The sequence below is a fragment of the Pholis gunnellus genome, assembly GCF_910591455.1.
Source record: "Pholis gunnellus genome assembly, chromosome: 8".
NCBI classification, from domain to species: domain Eukaryota; kingdom Metazoa; phylum Chordata; class Actinopteri; order Perciformes; family Pholidae; genus Pholis; species Pholis gunnellus.
In genome coordinates, this window is record NC_136534.1 from 17151732 (window position 1) to 17163652 (window position 11921).

General features: G+C 38.5%; 2 protein-coding genes across 3 annotated transcripts in view; both read left to right on the top strand.

The window, feature by feature from the left end:
• The window catches only part of myh14 (myosin, heavy chain 14, non-muscle), a 28666-nt gene extending 24840 nt beyond the window's left edge, over positions 1-3826 (top strand). Inside the window, exon 44 of one of the 2 annotated variants that reach the window (XM_079164483.1) lies at positions 52-3826. In XM_079164483.1, the coding sequence (XP_079020609.1) occupies positions 52-235 (184 nt within the window). In that variant the 3' untranslated portion in view covers positions 236-3826. The remainder of the gene's footprint in view (positions 1-51) is intronic. The other variant, XM_079164484.1, reaches the window with a different exon arrangement.
• Positions 3827-9750: 5924 nt separating this feature from the next.
• On the top strand, positions 9751-11889 carry LOC306699778 (mpv17-like protein). Its single transcript, XM_079164506.1, has 5 exons — positions 9751-9861; positions 10097-10440; positions 11144-11214; positions 11307-11336; positions 11462-11889. The coding sequence occupies exons 2-5, from the start codon at positions 10107-10109 to the stop codon at positions 11579-11581; spliced, it is 555 nt and encodes a 184-aa protein (XP_079020632.1). The 5' UTR covers positions 9751-9861; positions 10097-10106; the 3' UTR covers positions 11582-11889.
• Positions 11890-11921: the final 32 nt, after the last annotated feature.

The window sequence follows — 11921 nt, forward strand, 5'->3', positions numbered from 1 at the left end:
GGCTGGTTCCTTCGCCGGACAAACTGTAACTCCGTCTCTCTTCTTGTCCAGGCGTGCTCCTCTGGCGTTGCGTGGACGCAGAGCGCTGGTCGACGACCTCTCGTTGGAGAACTCTGACTCGGAGGAGCCCCCCGCCTCGCCGACCCCTTCCTCTGGACCTCCAGGGACCCCGACTCCCTCCTCTGAACACAGCCTGGACCCGCCGCCGCCCTACAGCGTCAACAACACAGAGTGACGCACACATAGACTCAATTACAAACATAACACATACACACAGACAGACATCGGCCTCTCACAGCCTCAACTACTCAGGGGTGAAGGCGTAACATGCACACAGCACACGACAACACTGTAGTTCCTAAAAGTAAATTTAAGATGAATACATCACGCGCTATAACTGTTAAACAACCTCGCTGAAAAACAGAAAAAGTGTAAAAATGAGATTTTACAAAGAGGCAACTGGAATTCATTTTTATTTTGTAACAAACTGTGACATAAAAAATGACTTTACAAAGACTGGAAATTTTTACAACACATCTCTACAGTGCATTTCTGATAAACTAAACTACATTTCCCAGAGTTCTGAGGGGAATGTGAATTATTATCAACTAATTTCATGATGCTGTACAGTAATTAGAGGGCAGAAAACATTACGGTGGTCACGTATTTTACATTAGGAAGTATTTAAAAGCTAAAGCTAAGCCATGTTTACCCCTTTGATGAGAATATATATCTATATATAGATATATAGATATATTACAGCTTTACTGCTGTATATATATTATTCATAAAGGGCTGCTGGAGAAGTGTTGAGACAATCTGTTACATAAAGATGAGTCAAATACACACATGGAATGTGATTTCTCACATTTTCATAAGTCAGTTTTAAAAAACATGAAACGAGAGAGACTTGGAGTAATCTGGCAAACAGAAAGGTAAAAAAACACAGTGGCAGAAATTTGGTTGAAAAGAGAAATGGCAATTAGTAACCAATATTTAATTCAACTTTTTATTGTAAATGTTTGATCAGAAACTGGGAAGCGTTGCACTAACTTCCATAATATATTATATCATTTTCATATAATTTGACAGAATTGTGGAGAGACAAACATTTGGCCATAAAACGCAGCGTACATGCAGTTAAGCTGTTTTGAATTTAAAAAATAATTTCTCTGTAGATTAGAAAAACGGTCTGTTGTTAGACAAAGCGATAGGTAGTATTAGATAGTTTCTTTAACTAAAGTCTTAACATATTGCTTCAGAAATTTGAATTTGTATAATTTATATCCAATGTGAAGTCATTGATCGCTGGTTACTTTCTGTGCGTCTGTTAGTCTGATCTCTGCCGTCCCTGCTGGTGCTGATGTCGGCCTGAACCGGTCAGTGTTACAGCGTCGGGTCTCGGAGGTGAATTTGCATGAAAGATCTTTCTGGTGGATAACTAGTCTTACTGGTTCGTTGCTGGTGTAGAAGAATATCTACCACAGCAACATAACTAGAAAAAATAACCTGGAGGACTTTATTAATTGATCTTTTTATCCAAAGCAGAATACATTGTTTGTTTTTGTTTTAGACAAGCATCTTGTACATTGTAATTTTGATTTTTACTGATTATCTGTGTAAATTATTGATCAAACAAAGCTTTTGTGTTTAACCAAATGGTGGGCGTATGGATGAGAAAAAGGGACTTAAATAAGTAAACGTAGAGTAGCTGTAGAATAGATGGCAGGAGTAGAGGATGGTGAGGTTTTCTACTTTTCCTCAGTAGAATAAACTCCGTCTCTGCTGACACTTCCTGTGTAGAATAACTGAGCAAGAGACTCAAAAGCGTTTCTCAGATACGAGTAGTATTAGATTAAAAGATTACAATGGAGGCACGGAGGAATGAATTTTTACGAAGCGAATGGCAAGTAGAACAAAAATATTCTTTTTTTTTACCCAAGCTATCAACTCAACGTGTGTGGTGTCGACCAAACACCTTGCTGTCAAATTGACAATGTTTTTGTGAAACCTGCTTTCAAATGTGTTTTTCTTTTGTTGATACATCTCCATTTTGCTCAGCATGTTTTATTTATTGTTTAACAGTCTTTTTTTTTTAAATATTTTGTTCATGACCTTGAGCACCTTCATGAGCACCTGTTTGCCTCTCATATCTTTAAGGCTGTCCAGGAAGTCAATGTGATAACTAGACACCAATAGCAATGTTTTAAAGAAGTAGTGAAACATTTTGGGGGATGTGCTTATCCGCTTTCTTGTGGAGAGATATATACCACTAAATGCCTCTAAGGTAAATATGAAGCTACAGTCAGCCGTTGATTAGCTTAGCTTAGCATAAAGACTGGAAACAAAATCCAGCTACTAGCATCTTTAAAGCTCACTAATTAAAGCTGATACATATGTTTAAAGACGCAGTAAGCAGAGACTCCAGGAAATAGTCCAGCAGATAACCGCCCGTATTACACAGCTCACCACTTTTAGATTTTACTTTTTCTACTAAGCAAGATAAAATGTGTCGACTATTGAGCTTTAGAGATGTTGGTAGTTGTGTTTAGTTTACTTCAGGCAGAGCCCGGCTAGCTGTTTACCCCTGTTTCCAGTCTTTGTGCTAAGCTAAGCTAAGCTAAAGGTCTTCTAGCTGTACAGCTTCATATTTACAGACATGAGGATAATTTAGATCTTCTCTTCTCATTCGACAGAAAAAGGAAATAAGCGTATTTCCGAAGTGTAGAACTATCTCTTTAAACTATAAAGAATGTCACTGAAGCTTTAACTTTCAATTGGAACTAAAGGAAGATAAAGATAAATTACAAATGTTGCTCTGAATGTTTTCTTTGTATTCTGGTTATATATATATATATATATATATATATATATATATATATATATATATATATATATATATATATACTAGATGGCAAAGGATTAATGATCCTGTTGGTGTTTACCTTTGATTGTGGTTGATTACGCACAGAACCAGTTATTTTTGGCAATCAGGGTTGTCATCACTGCTGCCTCCCCTTCCTTCTGTTTAAATTGAACCGGTGTGTATTTTAATGAAACAACAATGCAAATCTAACATCTGCAAAAGGAGAACCGTAAGCGTGTACAGTGCTCAGGTCCCCGTATCGTTATACATGTTGAGCTTTGTTTCTGCCATGCCAGGTTTACTGTGAATCACGGTTAGTGATGGGTGAAGAAAGATCAAGAAAGACTTTGACTACTGACGACATATATTTAATGTCTATTAAAGGGTTTGATTTTTATTTATGTACAATTCTTTTATTTTAGCAATATGCAATTGATCTAGTTTGAAGCTGTGTGTTTCATTATTATTGTGTAAACGCTGCACTTTACACATTACCACTGGAGATAGAAAAAGAGCCGGACATCGTCAGTACGTCATGGCTGCCCTGTCAGGTTGTAATGTATCTCAAAGAGGCCGACATTAAGCATTTAAGCCAAATGAGCTGACATCACGTGTCGTCGCCACGCGATCTGTCACTCAACTGTTAAATGTCGTATTCTCAGAATGTCGCATCAACGTCTAAACGTGGCGACTTTGTTCACGCCTTGATAGACCAAAATCTGAAGACACGAGGATTGAACTGCTGGACCGAGATCGCTTCTGTTCGCCTGTAGCAAGAGATGAGGCAGGTGCTTCTCTAAGGTGTTGTTTCTCACGTTTTTGTTTCTTTATGGCTACTGTGGAACTTGAAACATTTTTGGAAAAAAATGTTGTTTATTGTTTGAGCCTCTTTTTGTTAATGATGCTGTAATTATAAAACATCTGACTGGGGTTAACTTTAATATATGTCGTTGGTTTTGATCTTTTGTGTTTCTGTGTGTTTCTTTGAGAGCACAAGCTGAGCACATTTACTCAAGTACTGTACTTCACTTCAGTGCAAACTGGAGGAACGTGTACTTTGCTAGAGTATTTGCATTTCATGCTACTTTATACATTTCACAGGGAAATATTGTACTTTGCATTGCACTACATTCTCAGATTTTACATCATCAGTTTCTAAGAAAGGATGTATTTTTGATTAAACTACAAAACAGTATAAAATACCTCCACCAACTACAATTCTAAAATAATACTACACACTAATGCAACAATAATAATAGTCCATTAATATGCTGCAGTGTATGGCCCGCTGTTGTGGTATAACACTCATAAAGGCCATTTTATTCTGCACTAAAAATGCAGATGCAGCACTACTTCTACTTGATACTTTCAGTACAATTTGCCAGTAATACATATGTACTTGTATGACATTTTCAATGCTGAACTATTACTTCTAATTTAATATTTTTATATTGCAGTACTTCTACTTGTACTTCAGAAAAGGATCTGAATACTTCCTCCATTACTTCTACACACAAACACACAAGAAAAGAGGAGTTTTTAGTGTTATAACAGCATTTATCTTTCACATATTGACATTCTGAATATTTGTCACGATTTTAAACATTAAGATTTAACACTTAAGCAATAATACCATTGTAATCAATACACACATTGAGACACAGCTCAAGTAACAGTTGAAAGCTTTCACATATTCACACAAAAGGTTTGGTGCAAAAATGGAGCAAATAAAAATGTGTTTGATATACTGTATTTGAGTCTATATTATATATATAAAATAATATATTATCATTTACTGCCAGTCAATTGTGTTTGAACTAAAAAGACATTTGTGAATGTGTTGAATTTGAGGTTCAATCTCACACAAAGTAATTCTAATTGATTTGAAATACCATCCTTTCTGATCTTTTTGCAGCACGGTAGCTTAAAACAATAGAAACACAATAAAACAATTGAATACATTTAAAAGTGCTGCTACCATGCATGCAATACCGAATAAAATGGTCTTTAAAAATTAAAACTAAGAAATATATTAGTGAATAGAATATATGTGATTGTCATTTTACTGGACTTGATACCGACATACTTTGTAATCATGTTGCAGCTGGAGCTACATTTTTTTTAAATAATATAAGTTGTTTTTTTTGTTCACAGTATTTACAACAACAATAAACAGTTTGAGATTTAACCAGAATGTTTTGACAGGCAGTGCACATCCTGAAAGGCTCTTGTTGAGCTCACGTTGTCAGATTTGTACTGAAATGTGTTCAAATCACGATCAAGACATTCAGGCATTCAAATTAAGGGCAAAATGCAAACAACACCTCTGGATAAATTATGCTGCAAAAAGTAGAAATGACTAAGAAAGTCCCAAGCAATGCTTCGAATAAAAAAAATGCTGGATTGTTTTTCCTTTTAAAATGAGGAAGAGATGGTGTGTACCCTTTTCACTGCCCCATCACCCTCAACATTTAAGTAACCAAAGAAACAAACCTCTCACTAAAACGACATGCAGTCGAGTGACTTTCTGTCCTTTAAGATATCAGTGAACAGCCACTCATCCTCATTGGGCGGTGTTGGTATGGGACGGTGCTCAGGATTATGAAGCGGGACAGAGAATGATTGAGCTACGCCCTGAAATGGTATAAAGTTTTGGTTATTTACCAGCATACAGGGACTCTCCACCTGAGGATGCTGGTACGTCTGCAGCTCCGAGGCGTAGTAGTGGTGGGTGATCGATGTGGGGGACTCGTTTTGAAGGATGTCTGTCTCTTGGTTTGGCTTAAAATGGTTAAACTGTGTCTCTGCAGCGTCTTCATTTTGTTTCGGCGCCTGCGAGCTCCTCTGATCACTCTGGAAGTGGTTTGTGGACAATCCTTGATCTCCATGACATCTGTATTGATATCTGTACTCACCTGTCTCACAGTGTAGTTCCTCCAGCTCAGATCTGTTGCTGAAACTTTCTGACTGAGCTGCAAATCCCACATCATCCGCATCGACTTCCTGCCCGGCGTCACCTTGGCATGCACAGATACTTTCAAAATAGGCCTCTACATCCGTGCAGCCTCCTAAATCCTTACTGCCGACGCCAAAAAGATCCATGATATCTGTCCACTGACTCTCTGAAATGCCAGCGATGCTCTTCTGGGCCTGCATGCAGGTTGAGATGTCTGTGAACATCTGGATGGAGAAGTCGCACAAGTCGAGAGACAACGGAGAGAGCTCTGGAGAGAAGGAAGGAGAGGTGTCCACATTCTGGTTGAACTGGATGAAACCTGAGTCCTGCTGAGTTGTTTGAGAGTTTTCTGGAAGGTTGTTGGCTGACTTCAGATGACTTTCATCATCGCGACGCACAGTATGAAGGAGCTGTGCCCTGTGGTGATAGTCTATACTTTTTGCGGAGCTCATAGATGACAACGATGATGATAGTTGATTTCTAGTCTCTTTTTTCTGTCTCTCTTTGCCCTTTTTGTTCTTTCTAGCAGTGCAAGTGGTGCGCTGTGATTTGGGGTGTCGTTTCCAAAGATGTCCTGAGTCTGGCGGCTTCGTTTCACTGAGTTCAGTTTCATGTGAGGCAACAGAGACGTCACTCCTGGTCTTAGAGACGCCATCTACATCTGTGTGAGCACTGCATTCATCTGGGTCTTGTAGACAACCACTTTGGGGGCTACCTGACCGGTCAAGTGTCTCCGGCTGCTGTGATGGCGGGGAGGAGACATTTTTTTCCTCATCCTTGAAATAAAGAGCAGATGACAGCCGATGGTTCGCTGCCTCAATGTCTGCAAACTTTCTGTTGAGAGAAACAGACGAGGAAACACGGAAATGTTGAACAACAGTTGTCTAGTTTCTGTGTAACCTCAAAAGAATAAATTCACATTTTGGGGGAAAAAGCGTACTGGCTTTCTTGCCGAGATTGAAATGAAAAGATTGATACCACTCTTGTGTCTGTTAGCAGGTTAGCTTAGCACAAATACTGTTAAACATAATGTTGAGTTCTTTCTGTTTTTCCTTTTACTATCAGTTGATTTCAGTGCTTGTCTGATGCTTCCACACACCTCTGGATCATGTTGTGCAGGAAGCGACGGTGGTTGACCTGCCGTTTGGATGGTCGGTTCTTCCGGGGTTTCTGAAGAGTCCTCATCATGTGACCCGCTGCTGAAGTTACAAAGGTGTAGAGGTCTCGACCCCACGGGACTCCTCTCTCCAACCCGGGCTCAAGAGTCACAGAGATCGATGGTCGCATGGCTGAAAGAGAGAGACACGTTTAAAGAGAATGAGACATAAAAGGATGAAGACATGAAAGGATAAAAAAGGTGAGAAAAGACAATACTGTGATTATCAGATCAAGTGATTTGCAGTGAGTAAGAAAAATACCATTGTCATCTCACATTTATTATGCATTTAATAAATATAAAAAATATAAAGCAACCTAACAGCACACAACCCTGTCTTGGAAATAATCTAGTTTCAGCATGTTATGAGTTTATAGTCATCTTATTTACACATTTTATACATTCGTACTTGTGTATTTCAATTTTTGGCTACTTTATACCTTAAAAAAACACATTTCAGAGTAAAACCTTTTACGCTATTACATTTGTTTCACAGCTGTAGTTAGTTACTCTGCAGATTAACACAAAACATATGCTGAGTTTATAAAATACAATGCTCTGCTCTATTAATCTACTCAAAAGTACAGTATTTAAAAAACGGATTCACCTCAACCAGCTGACACATTAATGGGAATACTTACCCAATAATATCTGACATAAACAATAATATAACACCTATATGAGCCATTTTCTTTATAAAAATAAGAACTTTTACTTAAAATTTTGAATTCAGAACTTGTACATGTACTGAAGTATTTTTACATTGTGGTATTGCTACTTTTGCTTAAGTAAAAGATCTGAATACTTGTCACCCACTGCCTATCATTACTGTATCACTAGAGGATTGAAACATTAAAAACATGCTGTATCTGCGGTTTGTTGTGTTTTTCTTTGTTCCATTCAGTTCAGCTCAATAGAAAAATAAAGTAAAATCCTGTTTACCTTATTCCTCGTCAGGTTGTGGCTGTGTGTCTTCGTATCTTCCTACAAACTGCACTGAGGACTCAGCTTGACGGTGGCGGGCTGCCTCAGAGGGAGAGAGAGGAGTGGTAATTTTAATTGCTGATGTATGTCTTTGCATGTATTGTGTGTGTGTCTTGTGTGTGCAAATAAAGTCCAAGCGACACAAGCGCCCAATGTAAATTCACCTTCATTTTTTTTCCAGCAGCATGAATAGAAAACCACTCGGCAAATTGATTGCGGTAGAGGAAGTGAGACACGATGGGAGGCTCTGAAAAGAAAGAGGCAATTATCTGAGAAGTCAACCGCTCGTGGAGGTGTGGGCACACGTCTCCATTGTGTGCCACACTAAAGGCAGCTTGTTAAATACTGGGAGACACAAACGCACCAGTTGAGACAGTTAACAAGCCCTTAATTGATCAGCTTAAACTCTGGCCCTAATTATCACATTCTCAGAGGGAAGAGCTAAGATGGTTGCTACTGGCTTTAATTGACCTTTCCAATTCAATAGCAAACCTTCCACATACAGAATTGTACATATCTATGGCAGCAGGTGGGTGCAGAAAGAGGCTGACCTTTTCACAAAGAGGAATAATAATACAACTTTAGGTGCATTCTTTTAATTTTTTATTCCACATTTCACTTTTTAAAATGGCCTCGCCCTGATTTTCAGTTGAGTGTGGGGTTTTTTTTTCTGACATCCCACTGAGAAATGTGTCCTTATGTTTCTTCTTAAAATGCTTTTGTTACTAGTTAACAGACCACAACACGTGACATTTCCACCATAAAACTCAAATGTACCTTCTAAAACGATGGATCAACTTTTCCATCAAACACATTTCCTTCTTTTCCTGGAGGATTGGCTTCTTTTTTTTTTTAAAGCTCTGTTCATTGCATTTGAAATGAGAAATTAGATGTCCATTTTTGTCAGTGCAACCATCAGAAAAAACTTAAAGGGCTTTATTCAAAGAATTAAACTACTCCAATGTCTTATATTGTTTTGGTGGCTGCAAGCCACATTTTTCAGGTATATCCATCTCTTCTTTGAATAACCTCCTCAATGTTCCCTTAATATGCATCACAGCACAGTTAGTCGTAATGAGATAATGTCTTTAGTTGCCTTTACATTCTCCCAGAATAGTTTTAGTTTAGTGCATCTCCAGAAAACATAAGCATAGTTTGCCTCCAGGCCACCTAAGAGTTTTTGAAGAACTAAGTTAAATCCTTCCACTAGAGTGAGTTGTACTAGTATATTGTGTTACACACATCTTGTACTATTCTTCATCTTGTTTTTTTCCAGGGCTTTTAACCGCTACTAAGACACTTTATCTCAAACACCTTTCTTTAATGCAACAACGCAACGTGTCTTCCTTCTTCACACTAACAAAATGAAGGTTTTGTGCATCTTATGGTGCTTTACTCAAAGCATGGCAGCGTTGCTGCAGGAGTGGCATCTATTTATAGTGACACCACATGTGCCTCTGACCAGAGAGCTGCACGGTAAACCTTCTGCTGTGGTCTCAACTTTAGCACTTCACCAAGTGAGAAAAATCCATGGTGAGTTGCATTTATTGTTCTACAAAGACGTGACTCAAGTGGCTTTTAGTCTCATGGTAAGGTAATGGACAATGCTACTGGAGATTCAGTCAGTTATATCAGTCTACGTGTCAGTAAAACAGCTTGACAGGACCTCTCTACTTTCTGCTGCCGTTTCCCACATGTTATTTTCTCAGATTCTTCTCCAGCGGGCTGATAAAGGTCTTATCACTCGTTCGCTACAACATTGGCAGAACTTTGACCTGGTGAGAAAACCTTCATCTCAGCTCCTCCTCCTCCTCGTCCAACAGAACCAATCAGAAAAGGGCTTTGTGTCTCTTTGAGCTTTGGAAATAGAAGGAGGGTTGAAAAGAGCTACGCTGAAAGGTAGGTTTAACTTCTTCTTGGGTAAAAGCTGTAAATTAGAGTGGTTTTAAACATGTCAATTACATCAGTAACAGTGAGTGACACACATGTCATGTTATTTTGGCCATCATTGATAATTTCTCTCAGCATTTGCTTAATTTGAACATTTTACAGCATTCCTCACTTCAAATACCATATTGTAAATCAGTCATACCCAGTGGCTTTATTGCATTTTTATTGAATTGTCTCTAACCAGATTTTGCACCATGAACCGGGCCTGGGCTGTGTTCAAGGCTCATCCGTACATCAGTAACGTCCTGGGATACACAACGCTGTTCGCCTCTGCTGACCTCATACAACAGCGTGTGCTGGGTGGAAAACATGCTGCAGGATCCGCATCAGAGGATGCGGCTGGCATCAACTGGGGTCAGACGGCTCGAGTGGCGACTGTCGGCTTCTGTTTCCATGCGAACTTCAACTACCACTGGCTCCGATGGCTGGAGAGGATGCTGCCCGGAGGCGGAGTCAAGGCAGTGACAGGGAAAGTAGTGGTGGATCAGCTGATCGCAGCTCCTCTCACTATCAGTGCCTTTTATATTGGTAAGTGTGTTCCAAAGCTTATTTAGGCCATGAATAAAATACTACTACTATTTAAGCAAATAGCATTGAGGAAATTGCAATTGTTTTCACTTGATTAATCCCATTTATTTTAAAACCCAAAAAATCTGAATCACCATTAAAAGATGCAGCTGTTTGCATGTGTAAGTGTGTTATTTTCAAATGTCCTCTTAGAGTCACTAAACTCCCCTCTTATTCAGAAGATATGATGTCCTTAATTGTAGGTACACCACCGATTTGTTCCTAAGTATTGGGGAAATAGTTATGTCCTTGAAAAAAATGCTCCATATGAACCCAGTAAAAAGTGATTGTTCTTTAATATTGTAAACGTTGCTCTCTGTATACTGAACGCTGAATTGGTGGCCTGTATTTCACATTTTTGCCGGCTCATCTGACCTGCTGACTAAAACACTCTTAAGGTTACAAAGCAATTGATTAATTTGTTTACCAGTTGAACACAGTTGTCTATGTATTCCGTTTTTCCAGGAAATTGTATAGAAATTATACAGAAATGATGACGATGTGAAATAAACTGTTTTCATTTTTACAAGCACATCTGAGAATATATATATAAAAAAAAAAACTATGAATTTGATTTATATTATTTAAAGTGGGTTTGAAGAATGCTTTCTGAGATGGATCAATGGAATCAGTGAAACATTTAATAGCCACCTCTACATTTTAGGTTTAAGTCTATTAGAAAACAAAGACGACCCGCTAGAAGACTGGAGACAGAAATTCTGGACATCTTACAAGGTGCAGTTGACCGTAGACTATTAAGTATTCCTAATGCCATGTAAAACATCCCTCTATTTATCTATAAATCCATCTTCTGTCCCTCTCTTTAGACTGGAGTGGTGTTTTGGTCAACAATGCAGGTGAGATATTCTCATTCATCCCATCATTGGTCACTTTCAGGCTACAGATTCACAGACATGTACGCACACACACAGTACATGTAGAGATGTAGAATGACGATTTTTCATCTCTTCCACCATTGTAGGCAGTGAACTTTTCTCTGGTCCCCCCTGTGGCACGGACCGTGTTTCTGGGATTCATCGCACTGGCTTTCACTATCTTCCTGTGTCACCTCAGACAGCAGAGTGGCCACAAACCTGAATAAACTGGAGAACTTGAATGACTGTGACATTAGAAAAGGTTTATTTAAGGGAACAATTTAGTTGTAAAGTCATTAACTGAGAAAACAATAGAATAAGATAAAGGTCACATTTCTGTGAATCAGCCTGCATGGGTTATTGTTATGAGTTATTGTTATTTCCATGTCTCCTAACAGAATACTGTATCCAAATGTAAATTCAACAGATTTAAGCCTGCTGGTACTCATTTTATAGTAACAACCAAGCTGTTAAGTCCTCATCACGTTTTTTCCTTGTGCTATGAATAACTTTGTTGATGTTGCCATACATTTTTAACCAATACAAGTAAAAATAAAAAGATATTGT